Source organism: Barbatula barbatula (assembly GCF_947034865.1).
Source record: "Barbatula barbatula genome assembly, chromosome: 2".
In the NCBI taxonomy this organism is placed as follows: domain Eukaryota; kingdom Metazoa; phylum Chordata; class Actinopteri; order Cypriniformes; family Nemacheilidae; genus Barbatula; species Barbatula barbatula.
Window position 1 is genome coordinate 11,027,821 of NC_136767.1, and position 26,017 is coordinate 11,053,837.

Sequence of the window (26,017 nt, forward strand, 5' to 3'; positions counted from 1 at the left end):
GAGTTGTGAATCTTACTTGTTTTGTTTGTGTTCAGTAGTTAAATAATCATCGGACAGTATAACAGATCATTATTTCGCTTGCAAATCCAGGCGAGCGCTTTTGGAGAGATTCCCCGGAGCGTGCTGGACTGGAGGACCACCAAACCACTGGAATAAATCAAGGATTCAGTTGAACAAAATGAGCGCCGGTAAGAGGTAAGAGTCCAACGTCTTGTTCAAACTTCTATCATTTTATTTTCACAAATAATTCAACCCATGTTACACATACGACTACACGAAACCCTCCCAAAGTCCGGGTTTTAACACGAAGTGTCACCAAGTCCCATTGAATACTGAGCGTGTTCTGCTGTCAAACAGAACGCCAAACGCTTTGTATTCGGGGTGAAGCTACGCAATGAATTGAATGCATTATACATGACTTTGTTATGTTGAAAATGCACGTCATGTAGGCTATTACATCTTAATTCACGTTTTCATATGGATCTAGTTTTGTTGGTAAATACGGATGCTTTTAATGGTGACCATTTTTACAGTTTACTCAACTTTAAATATAGTATATACTATAATAGTATATAATATAACTGTTTAAATGTGATGTGCAGTGGATGTGTGAAGTGATCCCATCTCTCGTGTGCCTGCTGTGTCTATATCTGTTCCATAGGTGGCAATGAAGATTGGGGGAGGAAAAGAGTAAACAAGTTTTGGTTTAGTTTTAGCATCGTCCTTTTGACCTCTCTCAGAAAGAAATGAATGCAAATGTGGTCTGTGTTTGCATAGTATTATATACAGGTTTGGAATTTTGTTATTATTATCATAGACAACTCTGCCCATGTTTTTGCAATCTATTGTTTTCTTCACAAAAGCATCCTACATAATATAAAGCACATTATGTGAAATAACCTTGATCCATTTCATATAGATTCAGTAAATAAACTGAAATGAATGAATTCATTATAACATTGATGCTCATAGATTTGGATTTCACAGACAGGATCATATATGGATTGTGAATTTTTACATTGCCCATAATACTGGTGCGGTTGATACTGAATATTCCCTTTATGAAGTCAATGAAATAGAAAAATGGCTTCTCTTTAACTTATTCACTGACCTGTTTGTCAGTCACATAGCATTAAATCATGTCACAGATAATTTAGCGCTGTATACAATCATTTACACCTCTGCTTACGTTGTAGTGAACCTATATAGTTACTGTGTAACTATATGGCCTATAAGTGTCACTTTACGTTAAATCCCTGCAGGCCTCTGCAACAATTTTATCGGGTAAACAGTGTTTAACATAACCCTTTACGGGACATTTGATGTAGACCGTCACTTTGCTGAAACTGAGTGGTTTAAAGCGACTTGGCGTCTTTACAGCATACATCTACTTGAGATATGCTGTGACACTGGGCTGGGCTCTCAGGGAGCGTTATGATTATCAAACGTACTGTAAATCTTTGTGATCAGAAGAACTATACACACCCATTTACTGCACATGCACACCTTTATCCCTGGAAGAGAGAACATTTTTTCTGAAGTGATGAAGGGCAATGTCCTGTGCAGAAAGTCACACCTAAATAGGAAGCAGTCATCTATGGGCTTTGTCTGTGGGGCAGATGGCTAAATGCCATTATAGTCCCATCCCACACACATCATTACCTAGAGACAGACGTCTTCAAGGTACCCTACAAAGAGTTAAAAAACCTTGCACATGTGGTTTTAGATTGTAGGTTTTAAAATGCTTACATTTTAATTTGCACATATAAGGATACGATTGTAAAGAAAAATGGATTCCGTAATGCATTTTTTGGCCAGGCACAACATAATCTGATAAGCATTTATTAACTCGTCATTCATGTGGCCAGGATCAAAGTATGATTATGTTTACTAAGAACTCACTGTCATCAAATCTGTCATCATTTACTCACCCTAAACACAAAAAAAAGATTTTTGGAAGAACATCAGTAACCAAACAGATCTAATCCCCCGTTGAGTCCCATAGTATTTATTTTCCTTACAATGTCAGTAAATGGCGGATGAGATTTTTTTGGTTACTGACATCCAAATGTCTTCCTTTGTGTTCAACAGAACAATGAAATTGATACAGGATTCAAACAACCTTGCATTGTTAAAAACATCTACAAGATATAACTAAGAACATGCCACCCATTATCCTAATAAAAGCCTCAATCTAAAACCCCAAGCGAATATGGTGTCTGATAACCATGTGATGCTAGCTTTTTATTAATAGTTGTGTGTGCTGCATAAATCACTTGACCAGCAGAGTCAAATATACAATCTGCGTAAGTAACTAGACTCCACATCTAGTGTGTATTGCATTCTCATCTAAATTGCTCCATTAGCTTTTGTATGGCTTGTTAACTGGTTTCAAATGTGTGGGTGGCTGCCCAGGCTTACACCTCCTGGTACGTCACTCTCAATTAACATCTTACTAGGCTGTCCCCATCCCCCACGGACCGGATTACCCGCCAATGTGTACCTGGCCGTTCCTGCATCCCCTCAAGGACAGTAGCCTCATAACAGACCCGTGTCCCGTAAGTTATACTTTGTCAACCAGGACTGGACCCACACCAAAGACACCCCCTTATTATCAACACCTGCTTACCTGGGAAAATGTCTAGCGCTAGCAGAAATACACTGCAAGTGACTGATCCACGCCGCTACGGCTCCACGTTGTCTTTAGAAGAGAAGTGTGAACAGTCTTTCTTCCTCTTTTATTATTATAGGATGGAAGATGAGGCCGTGCTGGACAGGGGGGCCTCATTACTCAAACACTTATGTGATGATGAAGAGGTTGAAGGTAAGAGCTTTAAGATTTTGGCCTTTGTATTGTTTAAACAGAGTTTTTAAAAGTTTAAATTAAAACATAGGGAGAGGTCTTATCTTTTACTTTATTTTAGTAATTTGTCTCTCGTTTGATACAGTTAGGATTTTGGATTAGTGATACATTTGGTACAGGACATGTTTACCTGGTTGATGACAATGTAGGGCACAAATATTGGATGACGTTGTGCTTACCTCGCCAATTTCCTTCCGGTCTAAAGATAGGTTGAGCGTATAAATGTGTCTTAGTGTGTTTTGTTGATTAGATTGTTATTGCTTTAATTTAGAAATCTGATTATATCAAAACCAAACAATTCATAGAGCTTAACCAAATGCCTGGATCAGTATACTCAAGAAAAAAACCCTCAAGAATGTTAAGAAAACAAAAAAAATGCTGGACTATTTTCAACCCGGCATTGGTCAAAATGTGACCTATTTAGTGACCTATTAAAAAATCCAACCAAATGGGGTAAATTAACACAGAAAATGTTTAAAGGGGACATAAAATGAATATTATCGTTTGTTTTAGATGTAATGCAATATGTATACACGATTTAAGGTTAAAAAACGTTGTATTTTCCACACACCGTGCATGTTTGTATCTCCTCTTTGCCCCGCCTCTCTGAAACGTGCAGATTTTTTACAAAGCTCATCGCTCTGTAAAGCGAGGTGTGCTATGATTGGGCAGTTAACCAGTGCATAGTGATTGGTCGAATACTGCAAGCGTGTGACTGATATGTAACGCCTCTTACCATATTTTTTGAACATCAGGTTCCAAAGCAAGTGTACTGACAGGTACGCCCTAACTTGCGTATACATTTGTGCGGTCTTAGTCAAATCATAACACAAACTGACTTAGATTGGGGGTTTGGTTACACGAGGCGTTACAGGAAGTTAGCATTCACTTTTAGATAGAATGCATCTTTTTTTCCGACTCTTTAATTTTTGCAATTTTACGTGTCTAAGACATGCATGGGCAACACATCAAAGACACATAAAAACACGTATTGACGCCATATGACCCCTTTAAATTTGACCCATGGGTTAAAACAACCAAGCATATGTGAATTTACATCCTTTGTCTCTTTTTGACCCAACGCTGGGTTGAAAATAACCCAACCTTTTTTGAAGAGTGCAAGTACACACAGACAGGTTGTAGCCTGAAATGTTGTTTGAACCAGAGGTTCAGACAGGTTCAGGTTTTTTGCAGTCTTCTCAATTGTACTTCACATTATGGCAAACATTGTCTTTTTTTCCAACTGTGTCCATTGTTTACCTCATTTGTAAGTCGCTTTGAATAAAATCCTTAATGTACATGTAATGTAAATGCAGTCACCCTGCTATTTCATTCAATGAGAAATATGGTGGAGAGTGAATCGTAAGTATGCAGACGCACAAATGCAGGTCTAGGGAAGCATAATGTCAAAATCATAGACGAGGCAGCTAATAACGGTGAATCTTTTAAAGTCGGACGAATCCCTATGAAAGCACACTGGCTTTGTTCGTAACTGCATACTACAGCCTATGACATTTTTTAGCATACCCTCTACAAATAGGTTGTTGCAACCCTGTTGGTACGCAGTTACAAACAAAGCCAGAGTGTTTTGACACTAATTTCCTTTTGGAAAAATTCTATTGGAATGACCTTTCTTTTAGCTTGAAAGGCAGGCACTGCTTGTCTGTAACGATATCATGTATTTAAAGTGAAATTAGCTTTATGTAAATTTCATTTTGATGTCGTGTGGCTGTTGAATTGACCATTTGGGTAAACTTAACAATGAAACCTTGAGTATGCATTGCTGTAAAATAATGATGGTTAAATTAAAAAGAGCATTACAAAAAAGTGCTCACAAAGAAGACCATAACTTAGCAACATGTGCCTGGTAGACAAAGACCCTGTATGTGGCAGAGTTCTATTAGACACAGAGTTTTATAAGCAGCTATATTAGCATGCACAGTGGCGTGTCTCTATCGTCTGTACTTGTACTCTCCATCAACAGTTCTGTTACTGTGGTAACACAAGCTTCTCAGATGCTGAAGCCTAAAGGGCCCAGCCAGAATCAGGGAATACGCTTTATCCAATGACGAATGGCGTTCCACTCCAATTCGGGCCTCTTTCTATGGTCGCATAGAAAAGGTTCTGCCGAAAGAACAGGAAGTTTGGCACAAAGCTGGCTCGACAATGTGTGGTTCCTCCCTCCCTCTTACCTCTCCCTTTCCTTCTCTTAATTCATGCTCGTACTCCCTTTTCTTAATTTTTCTCTCGCCCGTCCCTTCTTCAGTGGGACTCCTGTTCATAAAGTTTAGACAAAAAGGCTAAATATCAACAATTTACAAAATGTTTGCAGAATGTTTTTATACTGGAAGTGCCCTGCAGCACACACATCAAACTGATTCTTTAATTTCTGAAAATGTAGATAATTAAGTCACTTCTTCAGCGTGAATGATTTTGTGTTAAAGGGAAACTTCACCCAAAAATAAACTGATCATTTATTTACCCTCATGTCATTGGAAACCTGTAAATGACTTTTTATTGTGTGGAACACAAAAATAATATGTTTAGATATGGTTTGTCCATACAATACAATGGAAAGTGGTGGCCAATTGTCTAGTTCTTTAAAAATCTCCATTTGTGTTCTGTAATAGAAAGAAAGTCATAGCCTACAGGTTAGAATGACATGTAGTCTTACGTGTTTTAATGGGTAACTCCACCCAAAAATGAAAATTCTGTCATAAATTACTCACCCTCTAATTCCAAATTTTCATTTTTGGGTGGATTATCCCTTTAAACAAGTTTACATTGATGTGATCTTTGCAATTTTGGGAACAATTAAAATATTAACAAAGAAAAATGACCAATGTTGAAATAAACACCTTTTCAGAAAAGGAATGTATCAACTGTGTTGTTTATATTATCTATGTTGTTGCATAAAATGCTATCCATTGTAAATGTTGTGAAATATACGTAAATCAGTTATGCATATGAAAAAGTAGATTAGATAAGATAAGGAAGAGATGGAAATCTCAGATAATGCTTTTTAAGCAAACAAATCACAAAAAAATAAATAAAAAGCTTTGTATAGTTAAATCTTTACTTAGCGGCAATGAGAGGTGATTGAAGGGATTCAACGCTTCAAAGAATGATAATTCAAATGATAAGAATTTTGTCAGTCCTGCAGCCTCATCAGTCATCTGGAGATTGTCCTGCTTTTAAACCCATCACACTTGATTATGTCATAAGACTACTGGTGACACTAGTGGTGTCTGATGCTGTGTGATAGTCGGGGTAAAAACATGAGAGCAGCTCCTTTGTAAGTGACCAGATGCACCTGATTTATTTTGCTATCTTAATAATTTTTTTTGGTTTAGGTCAGTAAGTAGATATACACCGTTTCCATTGGTCCTGCTAGTAATGCTTCATGTTAAAATGGCATAACTGAATTCTGCCACTGCATTATCCGTAACATTTACGGACATTGCCGACAAAACTACGCAATGCAGTGCATGTATTATACAGGTGAAACAGGAGATTCCTTCATATTAATACAGTATATTGTGCCCTGTTTTTACAGATTTTTTCCAATATACGAAAAATGGAGCTTTAAACAGTAACATGGTCTTTGACTGTAGCTTTAACCGACCTATCTCTGACTGATATGGATCTAAACACTGGAAGTTTTGCCCTACCTGCTTTCTCTCCCAGCACAAAAAGTTTAGTTTGACTCTCCCCTGCAAACACCTCTGGTAAACCCCTTTGAGTTTTTTGTCTGAGACCGTTTCCTGAATGAGGGAACATGAGGGGAATCTAATTTATTTAAAGTTTACTCTGGTTATGCCATTTGTCTTAACCAATGAGCCTCATGGAAACAATTGACACCCATTTCCTGACCTTGGTGACATAGCACATCATTTATCTCATAGATTTGGCCTCTGTTGAAGTAAGTAACTACAGGAAAGTCTCATGGCTTGTGTTATCTTGGCAGTAGTACACTCTTTATCTTTTGACAACAAAAATGTTAGGACATATTATGGATAGCTTGCAGGCCAGCCTTAGAGGTTGAGTTACAGACATGTACATCTTATTGAATTACTGGCGCCTTGTCTTATGTCCTGTTATTTTAATTGCCTGACTTCTTAATTTTACTTTCTCAGGTCACCACACCATATACATCGGCGTGCACGTTCCCAAGAGCTACAGGCGACGGAGACGTCATCGCCAACGTGGCAGTCACAAGGACAGAAAAGAGAAAGTGAGCGAAAACGCATTGGACAGGTCGGACGTTGAAAACAATGAGGAGGCCAGCAATAGTATCCTCAAACCACTCAGTAAGTGCCTGCCAAAGAGCAGTCAGTTCACATTAACGCTTAAGGACCCTTCATAGGGCCAGTCACACACACAGCTATAGGCCAAGGCTGCTGCCGACTCCATACTTAGTCAGAACAGATATCCAGAACTGCCTAGCCAGTGGATGTGTGTTTGGACAGACAGGGGCCCGGGCCTTTGCGTGTAAGTAATAACCATCCAAATAGGTCACGATTGCCTGACGCGAGCCACTTTCTCAGATATCTAATGGGTAGGGATTATATGCCCAAAGGGGGATCACTTAGAAGGCGTTTCTCTTGATTTGTATGGCAGTACTCTAAATGCGCTCTTATGATGTGATAGCTGAAAGGGAAGCTGAGGAATAAAGGGCCGTTCACATTATAACGATAACTATAAAGACATCTATACAAAATAACGTTTTAAAAATCGTTCTTAATTCACGAGAATAGCGGGGTTCACACCATAACTATATCAATAAATATACAGAGAACGATATCGTTGCGATCACTTTGGGAACAGTTTTTTTTACAGCTGATGAATGATAAAACATACTGTCAGACAGTTTCTGGCAGATACTGTTTGACTATTGGTGATCAAAACGCGGCTTTTATGTCAGAAATAAAGACTGTAGTGGTCAGAAAGCAAATATAGATATAGTTACAGTTATCTTTATAGTTATCGTTATAATGTGAACGGCCCTTAAGAAAGAAGGAAAGGGAGGAGCTCAAACAGAGGACAGGTAGACATGGAGAATGAAAATGACGATTCATGAAGAACGCTGTGTTAGTTTGCACCAACCCAGTTTGACCTTGCGCGTTTAGTTCCTAATAGCATCTCAAATGTGATCAAGCAGACATTGATGTGGAATGAAGTGTTTAGACACTTCAGATGACCTAAAGTACCCTGAATGATTTCAATCTTATAGGAACACTTAAACTTTAAATATATTTCATTGGACGCACGTGCCTGGCTCGAAGTTAACTTCCGTTCTGTGTTTGTTTATTTGTCTGGCCAGTAGCTAATAATATAATTTATATTTTATTGAATTCAATTTATATTACTATTTATTTATATTTTATTGTATAATAATTGTGTTAAATAAACAATTGGTTGAATTTGATTATATATTGATTTTATTAAAAAACTGATTGCTGAATGGGTCGTGTAACTTTGTCGCATTTAATTTGAGCCATGTATTGTTTTTTCTAATGGTAACCCCCAAACATACTGAATAGACATTCTTTAAACTGGCTAGCTAATGTATTTTACTCGTTATTTCCTTGGCTTGCTATCAGAAATAATCTGCAGGGACTCTTTGTGAATGTGTACCAGAGGTTAAGTCTGGGCCACAAAAGCGAAAGATTTTGTTTCATAAGGTAGTCATGTTTCTATGTAAAAACGCCCTGTTGTATCCCAGGTTCATGTGCAGAGACTATTTTGCAGCTTGACTCTACAAATTTGTTTACATGTCAACTTCTAGTTCAACCTGAGTTTGGGCCAAGACTATTTATTCAGGATTTATTTCATTTATTTGCAAGAGATATATCATTTAGTAAAACTTTTGTACATAGTCAAAGTGCCCACACGCACAGTACTGGCAGAGTCTGCCTTTTCCATTAAAAGAGATTTTCGGTTGGAAATTGATATACAAAGATTAGGCCAAGCCCACATGTACAGTAACAAAGTCCTGACTCTTTTCCTTTTGGCCCTGAGCAGTGCGGGTACTGAGTTTGACCTTTGTCTGGAGATGGATTACTTCCTGATTGTTATCCCTCATCCGGATGCATGTTTGTTAGCATCAATCTTCCTCTTTTATAAGCTGAAACAAATAATACAGTAAATCTACTTTACACGTGAAAAGCATGATGTCAAAAATAGGAAATCGATAACAAGAAAATGTTCTGCATTTGTTCATAGTTGTTTTGATGGAAGGTTTTGAAATCGCTCTTCATGCCTTGAGATCCGTTTCACTGTTGTTTTAGTTTGAAGGTGAAACATAGTTTTTCTCTTAATGGGAATTTTTCCAAATCGTCCAAAATTTGTATTAATAATTGACACATGGCTTAAAAAAGGCTTGTCTTCCTAGTTTTCCTTGTATGTGGTTCAGCACCGTGGCCCTCTTTCATGTACCAACGTCATTTCTGCAGATCTATACGCAAGCTTTATAGCTAGAGGCCACTGACCATTATTCTTCTCAAAGACTTTATTTTGCTTTAGTCCATATAGTATTAGTGGAGCTTCTTTCAGAATGCTCTGTCTTTTCTCTCTATGCTTCCTTGCCCAATTTTAATCTCGTCAATGGAAGCCAGTCAGAGCAAGATGTCCAACAGACGGCCCAGGAGTGACAGGAGGTCCAGTCCACTTTAATCCTCTCAAGTGTAGTTATTCTCTCTCTCCCCTGCAGGCTATAATTAGTTAATCTAACCTTCTTTCTACTTTATGCCCTACTGACATATGTGATCATAGGCTTTACAAAGTCCTGACAAGTAAGTGAATAGGCGTCTAACAAAATAGTGCCAATATTGGGATCCTGATTATTTAACACGATTACTAATTAACCTTTAAAACAATCTAGAAAATCAAAAAACTTGGCTTTTAAACTCTGAATTTAACTGAAAAATAAATGTAAAGAAATCATCACTGCTGAACCACTGTAGTAGCAAAGGTGTGCGCTGTGGATTTATACTACAAGAAAAGAGAGGGTCCTTGCAAAATGGATGCAGCAAAATAATCGTTTACCTCGATTATTTAGTTTTTGCAATTGATGGAGGCTAAAATTTACGATTACGATTAATTTTCAATGAATTGCATAGTGTATACGTCTCAGATTTCTGGGGTAGTATATTGGATGGGAGAATGACAACAGTTGAAAATGTGTTGTGGCATAGACAGCGTCTCTGCATCCTCGTTTCTTTTACCGTTTTAGGGGATGTTCGTGATTAAAGGTGATTTATGATGTCCTTCCACACTATATTCCCAATGACCTGCAAGTGACCATTCCAAACACATGTATTTAAATAGGTCGATTTAGTACAGATTACGAGAGGCAAATTGTCAATATAGTCACAGCCGTTGTATTATAGTTTGTCCAATGGCAGATGGAGGAGTGTTATTTGTATTAAACATTTTTAAAACATGTTAATTATAATAAACATTAATTTATAAATGATGTTGAGAAGAAATGACACACTTTGCTTTTGATGAGGTGTTTTGTATAATACAAAAGTGTGAATTACAGGAGGGATGAAATGATGTATTGAACAGAACTGTCCGTTTCATAAAATTAATTTCTGATAAAGTAAATAAATATAAAGAGGCATGTTTTAGCATTCTGGTGTTGGATTTCTCTCATCTTTATTAGTCCCTGAGAAGTACCAAAATGGAATCCCTCTGAAAACATCAGTTTTTTGACAGACTCGAATAAGTTTCTGCCCTGTTGACTCTGTTCTAATCCTGATTTATGAGGAGAAGACGGGTTCTTCAAAAGTTGAAATGAATTTTGAAATGACTAAGGGGTTTCCTTTGAATCGTTTCCCGATTTCAATTGTATCAGTTGAGATCAACACGAAGAGACTTATAAATCATGTTTTTTGGTCAATTCCATCCAAGGGCGTTTGCTGTAAACAATTTGAATTGTGAACGTTTGAAGTGCTTGCTGATACACAGAAATCTTGTGTCATTTCCAAAGACTCTGAAAATATCTGAAATGAATTGATAATTTTTTTAAGTTGAGCCATGTTCAAAGTCAGTTGTTAAATCTGACATCAAACACCACAGATTCCGGGTCTGAATGCTCTATCGGATGCCAAAGGCATTCACCAAACAATGCAAATATACCCAGTCATGGCATGCTTCAAAACTACTGAAAGACGACAATCCTAATCTTCATCTCAAAAATGGAATTCCCATAGGGCCATACAGCGGTTGCTTGTGTGATACTGTGGGCTATTAATAAAAAGTGCTTGTAAACGGCAGCCTCAAATGAAAGGAGTGGAGGCTTGGGTCTGGAAACGTTATTCCTTACGTCATGACCTAACAAGCGGATACTCCATAAACCTGTGACCTCATTACATCAGGATTACAGCAGCACTGTGTGTCTGTCACTGTGTAAAATCCCTGTAAACCATGGATTTCTTCAAAAGCAAGCCCGCTCTGACAAAATAAGTACTTTTTATGACGAAACTGAAAGATGAAAAGGAAATCGAACAGTTGATTAAGCTTACATTATGATTGAAGGATTTATTATGATGTCGTGGTTCAACACAAGGTGGAATTTGGTGGTGAAGTTGGGTATCAGTTACTGTCAGGAAGTCAGTTGGAGATGCAGAGGAGGCCGTCCAGTCAAAGAACAATAGCTGTTCTGAATAAAACTGTTGTGATACGAACAAAAGACAAGAGCCACTCATCACAGGCATGTGACGGCTCGAATGTGTTTAATCAGTGTTTATCTCCTCACGGCTGGAACGATGTGCAACACATTACAGCGATAGCCTGCATTAAACTCACTTTCACTTCTTCACACATGCTAACAGTTTTGAGCTTTCTAAACTTGTTGACACTGAAAAGGCTGAGCAGACATATGCACATCAAGCCTTTCTAAATATATATTTAAACAATGTTAACCTATGTGTGAGGAACATTTACTGGAGGCATTTGGCAGATGCTTTTATTCAAAGTCACCCATATGTCTTTATCAGTTTGTGTGTTCTCTGGTATCAAAGCTCTACCAATTGAGCTATAGGAACAAGAATATTATTGTTTTTTTTAAAGTTTTATTGGACAAGAAGCATTCCCAAAAGTCCTGATGTTTCATTCAGCACTTGGAACACTGGGCTGTCAAACGATAAATCGGCATTAATCGCAACCACAATAAAAGTTTGTGTCTACAAAATGTCTGTTTACGATCTGGGGATTCATTTTGTGTTTATTAAAACATGCATATATTTAAATTTGTATATCATAAAAATTATTGGTAAATATAAATAAATACTGTAAATGTAAATATTTCCTACATTTGTATACATGTATGTGTTTGTGGTTATAAATACTAAATTATTATGCACAGTACACAGACATATATGATGTAAACACAAACTTTTATTTGCAATAGCCCCAATATTTACTATTTACACACAGAGCAAAACGAACAAGCACCACAGTTTACAGTTTAATGCAATGTTTAGCATTGCATTTTGACGATGTAATGGCTAAAGCCCCACCATCAACAAAAGACACAAATAGCAAAACCTCTATAAAAGATACAGTAAAAGATTCTATTGGAAATTTCCACAAGGTGCCAAACGACCCTGATTCTGGGCCGGGGTGTCGTGAGTGGCAAAGCAGCTCCACGCTGCGATCCATTGAAAGTTAACCCTGTGTCCAAGCTTCTAGACTCAAGCCGCGGCCATCAGTGAGGCGGGACAGGTGGGAAGTTTGACTGGGGCGGTACACCTGTCACAGGGAGAATGGAATTTGTACAAATGTTGGTTAATTCATGTCTAGCAATACAGACAAAATAGGGTCTACAATACAGTTTCTTTTATATGCTTAAGCTTCAGAAAATGTTGTTTGTGAACCTCAGGATACTGTCATGGGACATCAAAGTGTACTGTGTTCATGGAAAGTGCCGCAAGCTTCAAACTGCCCCATCACAATTCACAGACTCATGTGCGTTCAGAATGTTTGCTTCTCTGTTCTGTGCACGGCATAAGAATATCATTGAGCGCTTGCTTTGAGATCAAGTGAGAGGAATGTAATTTGGGAGACTGCTGTTTGCATGTGGGATGTTGCACAGTGTTGTTAGTGAGACTGGGACTCTACATCATGAAGTGGCAGCTCTGCTTAGTCCCTTTCTGGGCACTGGGCATACTTCCCCCTCACTTTACCCATAAGGCCATGGTGTATGCACAAAGTTCTCTTTGTGTGGGTCGTAGCTTTTGGCGAGAGAGCCCACAGTATTGAAACTTGTTTGAACGATGCGATTTTCATTTCTGTCTGTCCCTCTCTCTCATATTGAGCTCACCCGCTCTTCTCTCCCTCACTTGTTTCTTCTGTCCCAGCAATGCTTAGCAACAGCATGAAGCGAGTGCCCACTGTGGCTTAGCGCTTGGTATCTGTAGCAGAGTTATCTGTATGCATCACAGGGTCACTTTGTGCGTGCAACAAAGTTGGGACGACGAACCAGCCCGGATGAGTTAAAACACTACTCCCTCATTTTTGTTACCTCAACATATTTTAAACGTTCTTAGACTATTCAAGTATAAAATTGTTCAATTTAAGATCCAAGAGTTGTATTTAAAAGTCGTGCAATGTATATCCAACCCGTAAATTTGTGCAAATGTGTTTTAACTTGTAGAAGGCTTTTGTTAACAAGAGATACATAGAGAACATATTTATAGCTAGTCTCATTTAGTCGGTGTTTAGAAATATAAACCAGATTAAATATAATGGTGTGCTATTATGTAGTTGAGTATAACATGATGGTGTTTTGTAAATGTTGAACCTACTTAGTTTTACTGCTAGTGTCGTGTTTTGTCAGTCAAGTTATCACTTTCCCAGGTGCTGATAACATTCTCTGGCCGTCTACCATATCAGCAGCTATAAAAGTTGAAAGGGAAATGCTGCATTATGTTGCGTTCTAAAGTTTCCATCCAATCAGATTATTTATCTTTTCAAAGACAGTTTTATAGATTGTAATTAAGTCTGGAGGATTCTTCATAAATACAGGTTGTTTCACTGTAGACCTGTACAGTCAGATTACTCATTTATTCACATGCGCATACTATCAATGACGTTAATGTTGATGTTATCAACAGTAGAAGATGTCATCTGAAGCCTTTGACATCAGCAGTGTCGGAGGACTATGAGATAGTATGTTCACACTGTGTTGGTTTTAAACAGAATTTGTTTATTGATGAAAAATAATGGAAAATCACTCTGGAATTAAAAAGAAATACAGTATGATAATCTGATAGTTTCAAGTTGATAATAAAAGAATTTCAGAGAATTAGCAATGGCTGCCGGCATTCCCATAAATAAGGGGTTCTGTAGGAAGTATATAGCAGTAAATGTGTCTGAAAAGCAATCTGAAATAATGTTTAATTAATAAAATTCAATCTGAATACATTTGGGTTTCATCAACAAAATGTATGTCAGTTCTAATGTTTAACCTTTAAAAATGACTCTGAATATGAAGCTAAAGGGAGAGAGAGTTTTTTATTACTGTTTACTTTTTTCCCAAGTACTAAATATTCAAATGAGAAAACAAGGGATAAAGAAAGTTTCTCTGCTTGTGAAGAATGAACAGTTTGTGAAACATTTCCTAATTGTTAATGAGGGGCTCAGGGCAGGGTGCCAAAGTCAGAGGGCCAATGGCGAGGGGGAGTAGCCGGAGCAGCCGATGGGCGGGCTGTTTCTCTGGGGTGACATGGGGACCCCCTTTTCAACTACCCAGGTGTCACTGCATCAGAGTGGGGTGTACGGGATAGCAGACGACACGGAATACTCTAATGAAGGTCTAAGTGCTGCTGATTGTGCTGATTGATCTTGTGTCTTTGACGTCCCTCCCTCTTTCACCCATCCTCATCGGCTTTGATCGCTCACTGTGGAAGCATCTTTTTTAAAGGGTTTTGGGATGGATACGTCGAATAACCCGGAGAACACGTCTGAGAACAATAATGTGGAGAAGAGTGAGGTTGAGGAGGAGGAGAATCAGAATGGGGACCCAGACTCAGATCTGTCCACGATTTCGCCATCGTCGGAGCCAGCTTCCCCTGTTAAGCTGGACATTAGGCCCAATGGAATAAGTGATGATGGGAAGCCGGAAATGTGCAGGACTGTATCTCCGCTTCTCACCCGCAGTATTTTTCCTGTTGCAGTCTCACCTGCGGCCGAGCGCATCCGATTTATCCTGGGAGAGGACGATGATGGCCCAGCACCCCCTCAGCTCTTCACAGAGCTGGACGAACTGCTGTCTGTTGATGGCCAGGAGATGGAGTGGAAGGAAACTGCCAGGTATCAACAGCTTGAAATTGTACCGTGTTTAATTTCTTTATTCATGTCAATTACTATTAATCTAGAAAACAGTTAAAATTATATGAAGATTACTTAAGTTCTCATTATGCTTTCTATGCATTTCATTAGAAGAGCGTTAAAATGCACAGACCCTTTGCCAGTAATTATTTGATGCCAGTTGTAATACATTTGAAACATTTGATAGTTGGTTGTTTTGACATTTACTTCAATTATTCTTCATAAAAAACCTTATATTGTCCATTATCAGCTCAAACCAGCATTTAAAACATTGTCTTACTTTGGAGAGATAGTTCAGCCCCAAAAATATAAGATTTATTTGGAACACAACAGAAGATGTTTTGAGAAATCATCACCTTTGATTTTTCAAGGTTTTATCTGCATTTTGAGCATTTTAAGCTTCAACGTTGATCAAACTTTTTTAATTTCTCAAAAAAGTCCCAAAATGTTAATGAGAATGAGAATATGTGAATAATTCAATTACTAAAATGTCAGATAGAACCTTAGAATTCCAAGGTCACGAAATGTCTCCGCATATTGTGTCCATACAGTAGAGGTCAATAGGAACCAAGGTTTGTTGGTTACCAATGTTCTTTGAAATGTAGAAAAAAGCAGTCATACAGGTTTGAAATGACATAGGGGTAATTCAAAAACATTTAAGGCTGAACTAACTCTTTAAATCCCTCTGATCCCAACACACAGGACTGATGAAATGCACACATCACTTATGGAGCTGTGTTGCTCTTGAATGGATTTGATCAGAGAGGGGCCGCTTAATGTTGAGTAGTTGAGAGGCACTCCAGGTGGTCCCCAATCAGCTCCTGTTATCACATGCCACAACAGGCACTCGACACACCACTATGAATAAATACAAGAATGATTACTGCTGATCTTTTCATTTCTGATCAAGATTTTATTTAGTCGATTGTTTTTACAGATGAGATTGAAGCCGTTGTGTAGTTTAGGATTCAAGATTGAATATTTAAGCCTTTTATTCAGGGTCTTCAATTTCAATGGACAAGTTGTACAGGGAAAAAGGATCAATCTGAGTATTGTAACGCTGAGCTGATGTCTGGAACCGGAATTTATCTCTGATACAATAAACATCAGAATGTGCATAGGGATATTGCAAAGATACGTTCAGTGTATTTTTATTATCATAATTGTCAAAAAAATATTACATTGGAAAAAAGTTACTTTTTTAAACACTGATTTACATATACATTTAATTATTTGGCAGTTTTATAACTCATTTCAACTTACTATTTTAAATTGTAACCAATTTACATTTTGTGATGGGTTGTTATAACTAATATAAATAAGTTGAAATAGCTTAAAGGGATGGTTCACCCAAAATGAAAATGCACCAAAAATTTAGATTTTTCAAGTTGTTCTAAAACTGTATACAATTATTTGTTCTGTTGGAGACAAAAGAAGGTATTTTATATAAAATATAGGAAACTAAACAGTTCTGGGGCACCATTGGCTACCTTAGTAGTTTTGTCCCTACTATGCAAGTCAATAGTGCCCCAGAGCTGTTTGGATGCAAACATTCTTCCAAAAACCTCTTTTTGTGTTCAGTGGAACAACGTAATTTAGTCCGTTTTATTACGACTTCAAATGGTGACAGAATTTGTATATTTGGGTGACCTATACCTTTATCTTCTTTTGATGACTTGCAGTAATGGAAAATCAGTTGAAATGACTTGTACATTTGAGTTGATTGTACTTAGAAATGTAAAATTTTAACAGTGAGATTTGACTCATTCTCTCTGTTCTTGTTTTTTCCAAGGTGGATCAAGTTCGAAGAGAAGGTGGAAAAAGGTGGAGAGCGGTGGAGTAAACCACATGTGGCCACTCTGTCTCTACACAGTCTCTTTGAGCTTAGGACGTGTATAGAGAAGGGCACCATCATGTTGGACCTAGAGGCCTCCACTCTGCCAGGGGTCGTTGGTGAGTTTTTATTCTTCAGCAGCCATTTTTTTGGGCCTTAAATCAGGACATTAACTGTATTCTTGTAAAATTCTTCTCATTTCATTTAAAGGTTCAATGTTTCTGTGCATACATAAAACATATTTTGAAATTAAAGCATGTAGGATATGAATAAATCGAAAAACATATTCGATTGTGAAGTCAAGATACATTTTGACCCCAAGACCTCACTGTTTGGTCTTCAGTTATGTTGGATCAATTTGCAGCCTCGACCCCATCGAAAATGTAAAGATCATGTTTTCTACTACTTGCGTGTTCAAATTTCTTCAGATAAGACTCAGAGATAAAAGATTTTCTAAATTGTGGGAGTTCTAAGATAAATCACAGGGCTGTGCTTGTGATGCACACAATTCGGCTAACAGCCCATCTATTTGGTTACCAAACGTTCACATGTCAGGATGTATTCAGCTCTGTTTAATACACTCTTCTTTCAGCCCCCACTGTAACTGTGGCCTCAGATACACGGGTGGATGCATCCATTCAATTCATGAAGGGCTTTCTTTTATGTTGACTTGAGTCAGAGCTTGAGGAAGATCAGGATGGAAATTGTGGGGCCATTAAACACCTCCAGAGCATTATTATAAAAGAACCCACGTAATTCTTGCCTGGTGTTTCCTGAAAGCTTCTCTAAAGGATTGATTATACAAGGATCAGTAAGCATCTGTAAAATGATTCTAAAGTAAAGGAATGGAGTAATGAAATTAAATGTTATGGATTGACACCAATGCTACCAATCAGGCGAGAATTATGACATCACAGACCATCTCAGCTTGTTTTGAGCTAAAATGAATAGAAGAATCAGCTATTAAAGGCCAAACCATTCACAAAAAGGACCTGAGGGCTCTTTGACCCTCCTTTATAAAAATAGAATCTTGCAGGAACCAGCAGACAATCTCATGCACAAGCCACTGCCTCATTAGAACTCCACTTCTGAAGACTAAGAATAGAATGCAAGGTTTCGCTTCACTGACACTGACTTCAAGTTCCCTCTAAGGGTTCAATTTCAAGTTCTTGTTAAAAGTTTGATGACTAGTGTGGTCATCTGAAGTGAAAAGTTGCAATTACTCAGTTGTGACAGGAGTGAAATGAGCTCCAGTGAAGCTTTGTTGCTGCTTTACAGTGACCAATTTAAAGTACTCCACAGCAGAGTCCTGCACGGGTCCTGTTTGATAAACCTGTCCCCGCCCTGCACCTGCAGTAATAAAAAGAACAGGCATCAGAAGCACTCATTTAATTTTGTACAAGAAACCTACCTCCTTTGACAAAAATGACGTGACCCCAACACCTGCATTTCATCTACATGATGTAGACAAAACCATTTATTTTCTCACGCAACAAAATATCAGGAATTCCTGGTTAATGCATTTTTAAACATGTATAATTATGGCGTATCTGGAGAGACAACCAAGAGTGAATCCACTAATATACAATGCTCGGTTTTTAATCATACGAAACTATTTTATACTTTTCAGTTGTACACATAAATCACACTTTGGCCACTGTATCAGATTGAGTTTTTCATGCATTTCTGAGCTTGATGCATTGCATTCTGGGATTGCCTTCTCCATGCTAGTTCCTAGAAATGAACTTTATTTGGCAGCATAATTAAATTGCTTACCTTTGTAACATAACTCACATTCTCTCTCTCTTTCAGAAATGATCACTGACAGTCAGATTGAGACAGGTCTCTTGAAAGCTGACCTGAAAGATAAAGTCATGTACACCTTGCTAAGGAAACATCGTCACCAGACCAAGAAGTCCAATCTTCGTTCACTAGCTGACATTGGCAAGACGGTCTCAAGTGCAAGTAGGCTGTTTTCCCCACCGGATAATGGTAATATGGGTGCCAGTTTGGTGCAGTTATTTTTAAACTTTTTTCTTTTTGCTAAATTTTTAAATGATTTTTTGGAGGATATTATCTTTTTAATTTAGTAAAAAAAAAATTTACTTTAGTTTTTTGTTCTGGTTTTGACTTTTTCATTTAATACCTCGAAAGTGTAAAACCCCAGAGACAGGGAAAATATACATGAAAAAAATATATTTTAAAGAATTTAGGACAGCAAACAGTTCTGGGGCACTTTTGACTGCATTGCAATTTTTCCTACCATGGTAGTCAATGGGGTCCAAGAACGGTTTGGTTACAAGCATTCGTCCGTGTGTTTTATATAATAACTCATTTCTTGTCAGTCCTTGATTTAGTTTAGTCTGTCCTGTCTCATTCTGCTAATATATCTCAGTGATACACAATACATGCAGTTGTTGAGAATATGCGAAACCATTATGAACTGGTAAACTACTGAGCTAATCTGACAGCATCATCACTTCAAAAAAGGCCAATGTTTGAGAATCTCTTTCGATTTTTGGCAGCAATATTTGCATTCTTGCTGTTATGACAAATAGCGTATCAAGGAAATCTTATACAAAGTGAAGATGTTTTATTAGTAGATTTATCTTCATCTTTGATCATTTTATGCCATTTAATGCATGATTTATTGACCATTGTACTATAGAATGTAAATGAAAACGAATGTCCTAAAGCTGGGCTATTCAATTGGCGGTCCGGTAAATTTAGTTCCGTCGGGAACGGACCCTACAGTTATGAAGTGACGCGCATCTGTTCCATTCAGCACGAGCTCCAGCAGCACAGAGCAGGAGTCACGTGATGTTAGGCAAGTGGCGCGACTCGCACGCAGTCTCTCCTGTGAGACGCGATGACAACTTTATTAGATTCATTTCTGACATTTTGCTAGCACGAATAGGACCACTATTTCAGAAGTATATAGGAAAGGGGCGAAGAATAGCGAGTTTCTGCCAATCTCCTAATAATCTTGAGTGCTTATACAGTAGTATTGCTGCGTCGTATCTTCAAAGAGTATTTAGTTTGATCAAATTTATTAAAGGAAAGATACAACTGTACGATTATTTCTGGAAAAACACGAGCTGCTAGAGGTGGGACTAGTGGGGAGAGTGGGATGAAACTACAGCATGTATTGTTGTTGTGTCATCCCTCATATTGCAAGCCATATCTCTCCGGCCCCTAATTCGGGATGCTTTTCATGAAATGCCCCATGACAAACTAATTGAATAGCCCTACCCTAAAGCTTTTTTACTTCCTGTACAAACATTGGACAGCTGTAACTGGTCAACACCTTCCTGCCTCTTTAACAAATCACATCTTTCTTAAGCAGTATCTGAGACTTTCCTTTTCACAGCTTATGTCACTATTCACAAAACTGACTTTATTTACTATGTATCACCTTAACAATCTTTCTTTTCACCCTCCTTTCCTTCCTTTCTCCTTTGGATGCTCTGCTGCTCATGTCACCTCAAGCACGTAGTCCACTTGAGAATTCAGTGCCTTGTCTAACGGCTCACACCTCTGATGAGGTATTACGAGTCCCTGGAAGTCCAAGCATGGGATGGCCTAGTAAGTCCAACTTACAAGTTGCCAAAACGTATGTGTTAGTGTGTGATCTTGTCCCATGTAGTTGGTAGCCGCAGGGTATTGCATGGAAAGCTTAAAGGGGTCATTTCACAAGGATTTCCTTTAACTTTTGAGATTAAAGAGATATTTTAACTACGAAGTACTATAACTTTTAGAGCTCACACATTTCACCCCATTGCAAATAAGAGCATATATTGATGCTTATCTGCAAAAGTGACTAGTTGCATACTTTGTAAACATTATTAAATCAGAGAAAATTTAACATTTCAACATTGAAAACATGACCGCCTTCATTTACACTTTAAAGGGATAGTTCACCCAAATTGAAAATTCTGTCAATATTTACTCACCTGCAGATTGTTCCAAACCTGTACATATTTATTTGTTCTGTTGAGCACAAAGGACGATATTTGGCAGAATGTCAGTAACCATTGTTATTGTCCCTACAATGGCAGGAAATGGGGGATGAGATCTGTTTGGTTACTGACATTCTTCCAAATATCTTCCTTTGTGTTTATCAGGACAAAGAAACGCATACAGGTTTGGAACAGCCTGAGGGTGAGTAAATTATGACATAACTTTCCTTTTTTAAGTGAACTGTCCCTTTAATAAACGTTTTGTTGTTTTATGCTGTGTAGCACCTGATTCATCATTCTCAAGAATCCCAATTTTAGAAATGAGTGCCTGAAGTTTATCAAGTTTATAAAACTTGGTAATAGTCATAAACTTGAAAGCGTAACTAATCTTATGGCACATTTCACCTAACACAAACACGCTGCATGGAGCATCCAATACAATGATGCTAATACAATGTTAGTCACAAATATCCCATAAACAGATCTACGCAATGGAGCTGGGGATTGAGGTGGGTGATTTTTAAAGTGTGTTGTGCCATTTCCTTAGCATGCTAACTAGATAATTTGTAGACATGTAGTGGTAGAAGCATACTTTGTCGTCGTCTACAAATTCTACGGCAAGTCATTTAAGTAATTTTGAATAACTAGCAACTCTAGAAACTATAAATCTGTGCTGCTAGAGGTCATTTAATTTTAAAGGTCAGAGAGAAGGTTGAAAAATGTCTGGGTACAAAATATTTTACTAACATTGTATGTGAACCTCAGGGAAATGACCCCCTTGGTATTTACTGTATTAGGAAAGTTTGTGTTGGTTTGCTGTTATTGTGACTATCTATGTCTAGCTAGTCAATCCCTTGGTTCCTTCACCATTATAAAGTTGGACACAAAAATTAGGAAACTTTCTTTTGGTTTGCTTGTTGTTGTTGCCATCCATGTCTAGCTAGTCAATCCCTTGTTCCCATTATAAAGTTGCACATGAAGACCGTAACCTATTTAATGAGCAGAACTGTAATAATTCGATTTAATTATGTGAAATCTTCCCATTTTGTTTGATTTTTTCAGGAAAATTTTTAGTTACTACTTTTTCTTGAATGCTTCATAAATAAAACCTTTTCGACCTTTTTTGATCAAAATTTTTCCGGCTGAATTTTATTCTCATGCTGCATCAAACTGACATCTTAGCTATTATAACACAAGGATGTTTTTCCTGTAATAGTGCTGGCTGGTTTTCTGTCGGAATACTTTTCTAGGCTGTTCTTGTTCTTCTGCTATGCTTTTCACAGCATGATGACAACATGTTTGGCTAAAAACTTTTTCAGTAGGCCTCATTGCTTGGCACTTCCCTTTTGCTCATTTAGGTTAAAACATTTGAAAGCATTTGTTTATTTTGCTGTTTCACTTTAGACTTCTGGTGAACGTTGTATGAAGGGGACCAATGTTTATTTTTATATAGAGTATCTTTTTATTGTTTATATCAATTTTGCTTAGGTAGTCCAGCCACCACACATCGGAATTTGACATCAAGCAGCCTGAACGATATTTCAGACAAACCAGAGAAGGATCAGGTACGTGCAATTTTAAGATTTTTAAGATTTTGTAGATGTCTAAGGTCCATGAGGGAATTTATCAAGTAAAAAAAGGTAATTAAATGTAAATGTATCTGACTAAAAGTGTACTCGTAATGGAAAGCCTTATTTACATGGTATTTACATCCGGTTGAGCTTAATCCAAATGTAATATTGATTTGACACAAAAAGTGAATGTTCAATGAAATAGAAGATCTTTGCCATGTGAAAATCACGTTAACATTTACATAAATGCATTTGGAATAGATCTGATGCATACATAATCTCATTGAATTTAATTTAGACAGCTAAGTCAGTCTTTGCATGGAAAAATAGTATACAGTATGATGGTTTTCTTTTTATTCTTTTTTTCACTATTTGGGTTATAGAGGAATTCAGAGGAATGTGCAACACATGACATAAAATATAGGTTGTGTGAATGAGACACTTCTGTTTCTAATGGGATATGCTTGGGCTGTCAGTGAGGAATGACCAAGAGGTCATAAAGGTGGTGTGAATCTATGACAGACCATACAAATTAACTCGCTGCACAGAGGTTGACCTAAGAGCATTTGTTCAATCTTTTTTTCTTTTACCTTGGAATCTTGACTTTCTAACTCAACACTGCATTGCAAGAAATAGCGAAATCATTTATTTATTAAGATTTCTATGTTTTGTACACATTTAAACAAAAAGTGGTTCTTGGCTCGTAATCACATAGGGGAACCACTTTTAGTGCTATATAGCACCATATCTTGGTGCTTCAGTGGTTCTTCAGAGGTTCTTCAGAGGTTTTATGGTGTGACCAAGGTGCTATATAGCACCGTTTCCATATGAAGAACCTGTCAAGCCCCTAAATTCTATATAGCACCTCATTCATCCCAAAGAACCACTGAAGCACCAAAATATGGTTCTATATAGTAGAGGAGGTGGTTCCTCTATTTGATTACGAGCTAAGAACAACTTTTTCTGCTATATAGCAACATTTTTGGGGTTTGTATAGTAGGCTTAAAGCTTCGTTATTTGTGTAAAGAATACCTTCAAAAATACTACACAGAGCGCCCCCCAAAGGTAGTATTTTGATTTTATTCAGGCCAAGATTATGTGATGGATCAAGAGATAGCTGAGATCCACCTTTTAGTGTTGCCTTTTATGTTTGACTTATAATAAAATGTGTATAATATTGCATTGATAAAATATTTTGTTAACGTTAGCTTCTTATATTTAGGTTCAACTTTAATTTACAATAATTGTTTTTTTCAATATATTTTTTAATTTGCATTATCAAACCCTGATCCCTGAGTTGAAGTCTGAAAGCAACATAAGCTTAGATGAAAATGATTTGGTCAAACTCAAGTGCGAGATAAGACAAATGCAGTAGAAATATAACAACATCACTTCTGAAAATGTGTTTATAAGTTTCAGACATATCACATTTATTTATTTGACAGTTTCTATGTCCAATCACATTACATCAACCAGACTGTGCTGTGGATTGACACCCCAGCTAAATGTAGGCTGTCAGATTGGTGGGCAGATATAATAAGACATTGTGCTTTTCAGTTGTGCTTGGTGCTTAGGCACATTTTTAAACATTACATAAAGTTATCCTTTGTTCTGTCTAAGCATTTCCCATATGTTGTAGCTTAATACTCATAAAAGAGTTGTGGTAGTACCATGGTCCATTGATAGTTTTCAATAATAAACAACCAAAACAATTCTGGATGATCTAGTGCCACTGATGAGTAAGAGGTCAGTCCCATGTCATTAGCTGGGGTCCTCCAAGTTAAATGCTTTGTTGGTTAGAGATTTTCTGTTAACTAAACTGCTAACACTGCCATTTTAATACTAGAATGGTTTAATCTAGGGTACCGAGCTTTATTAATTCAAACTTTTCATAAACAATACCGTCGAATCAGAATTCTGAGCTTACTGCTTTAATAAGATGACAATTAAAGGGGTAGAAAAAAATCTGTCATATCAACCTTCGGGTCATTTCAAACCTGTATGACTTTCTTTCTTATGCAGAACACTAAAGGAGGTATTTTGAAGAATGTTGGTAACCGAACAATGTTGATACGAATTGACTTCTATTGTTTGGACACAAAACCAATGCAAGTGAATGGGTGCCGCAGTTTTTTGGGTATCGACGTTCTTTCGAATGTCTTCTTTTGTGTTCTGGAGAAGAAAGTCAGTCATACAGGTTCGAAATGACAAGAAAAAGAATGTTGGCAAATGATGACAGAATTGAGATTTTTGGCTGAATTATCCCTTTAATGGATCTCTGTTATGATAATGTTTTTTTTAAGTTTGGGTGTTGGTGAATTACACTTTAAACTCCTGAAATGACATTTGCATGACCTTGGAGGTACCAGTTGGAGTTGCTGAACAAGAATTTATGGTTATTTATGGTGAGCAGGGTGTGCTAAGTATCTTTGGCCTGTAAATTTCACATTTGGCATAATCTCAAAGGTTGTGAGTTGGCAGATGCCTTTGAACTTGGCCTTCAGTCATAGGGATGAATAACAACAACTCTTAGGAAGAACTTAATTTAACAATAGTTTATACTGGTTACCACTGGTTCCTCTAAATTAAATGCAAAAGAATTCGGGACCCCTACTGAAGCCTAGAATGAACAATGCCATGTATAGCCATCATTCTTCGTAATTTCAATTACGTGGACAGTTGTGGCTGTTGCCTTCATCATCTTGCCCTTATGAAAGTCTTGGCACAAAGCCAGCCGGGCAGTCTGTTTAATGAGGTCATGTCTTCATCTCCTCACTGATCTTCATTAAAATACCATTCTGTTTATGCGTGTCTTCAGCTGAAGAACAAGTTCATGAAGAAGCTACCCAGAGATGCTGAAGCTTCTAACGTTCTCGTTGGAGAGGTGGACTTCCTGGACAGTCCCTTTGTGGCATTTGTGAGGCTGCAGCAGGCTGTTATGTTGGGGGCGTTGACTGAAGTGCCTTTGCCCACCAGGTACATTTACATTTACTTTTATCCAAAGCGACTTACAAACGAGGTAAACTATAGAAGCAATTGGAATATCATGCGGACAACAAAAAGCATAAGTGCAGTTAAAACTGGTCTCATATAGCCCACGTGCAGATACGACCCACTTTTGCCCCATAAGACAAAATATATGCTATGAAAGACACTTTTTATACATAACCCCTTTTCTTAACTGAATGTCACTCTGAGTTAAATGCAGGCCTTCAAATGGAAAACATGTACATTTTACTACAGGTGTTTTCAATGATTTTTCACGATCTTTTTCAGATTTCTATTTATTCTACTTGGGCCTAAAGGCAAAGCCAAGTCGTATCATGAAATCGGGAGAGCAATAGCCACCCTGATGTCAGATGAGGTAAACACAGGCAATTTTAGCCAAACTCTTGCGTCATTAATTTGAACAGATCCTGATATTGAATAAATGGATGAAGCATTTATATAT

The 26,017-nt window shown here is 37.5% G+C and overlaps 1 protein-coding gene across 5 annotated transcripts in view; it reads left to right on the top strand.

Moving 5' to 3' along the window:
- The window catches only part of slc4a4a (solute carrier family 4 member 4a), a 38,826-nt gene that overhangs the window by 460 nt on the left and 12,349 nt on the right, over positions 1 to 26,017 (top strand). The window contains exons 2-10 of one of the 5 annotated variants that reach the window (XM_079479047.1): positions 91 to 195; positions 2,751 to 2,824; positions 7,000 to 7,173; positions 15,049 to 15,184; positions 16,995 to 17,155; positions 18,849 to 19,001; positions 22,484 to 22,560; positions 25,385 to 25,542; positions 25,843 to 25,930. In XM_079479047.1, coding sequence (XP_079335173.1) covers positions 179 to 195; positions 2,751 to 2,824; positions 7,000 to 7,173; positions 15,049 to 15,184; positions 16,995 to 17,155; positions 18,849 to 19,001; positions 22,484 to 22,560; positions 25,385 to 25,542; positions 25,843 to 25,930 — 1,038 coding nt within the window. In that variant the 5' untranslated portion in view covers positions 91 to 178. Of the gene's footprint in view, positions 1 to 35; positions 196 to 2,731; positions 2,825 to 6,999; positions 7,174 to 15,048; positions 15,185 to 16,994; positions 17,156 to 18,848; positions 19,029 to 22,483; positions 22,561 to 25,384; positions 25,543 to 25,842; positions 25,931 to 26,017 lie in introns of those variants that run through there. The other 4 variants (XM_079479045.1, XM_079479046.1, XM_079479044.1 and 1 more) reach the window with 4 other exon arrangements.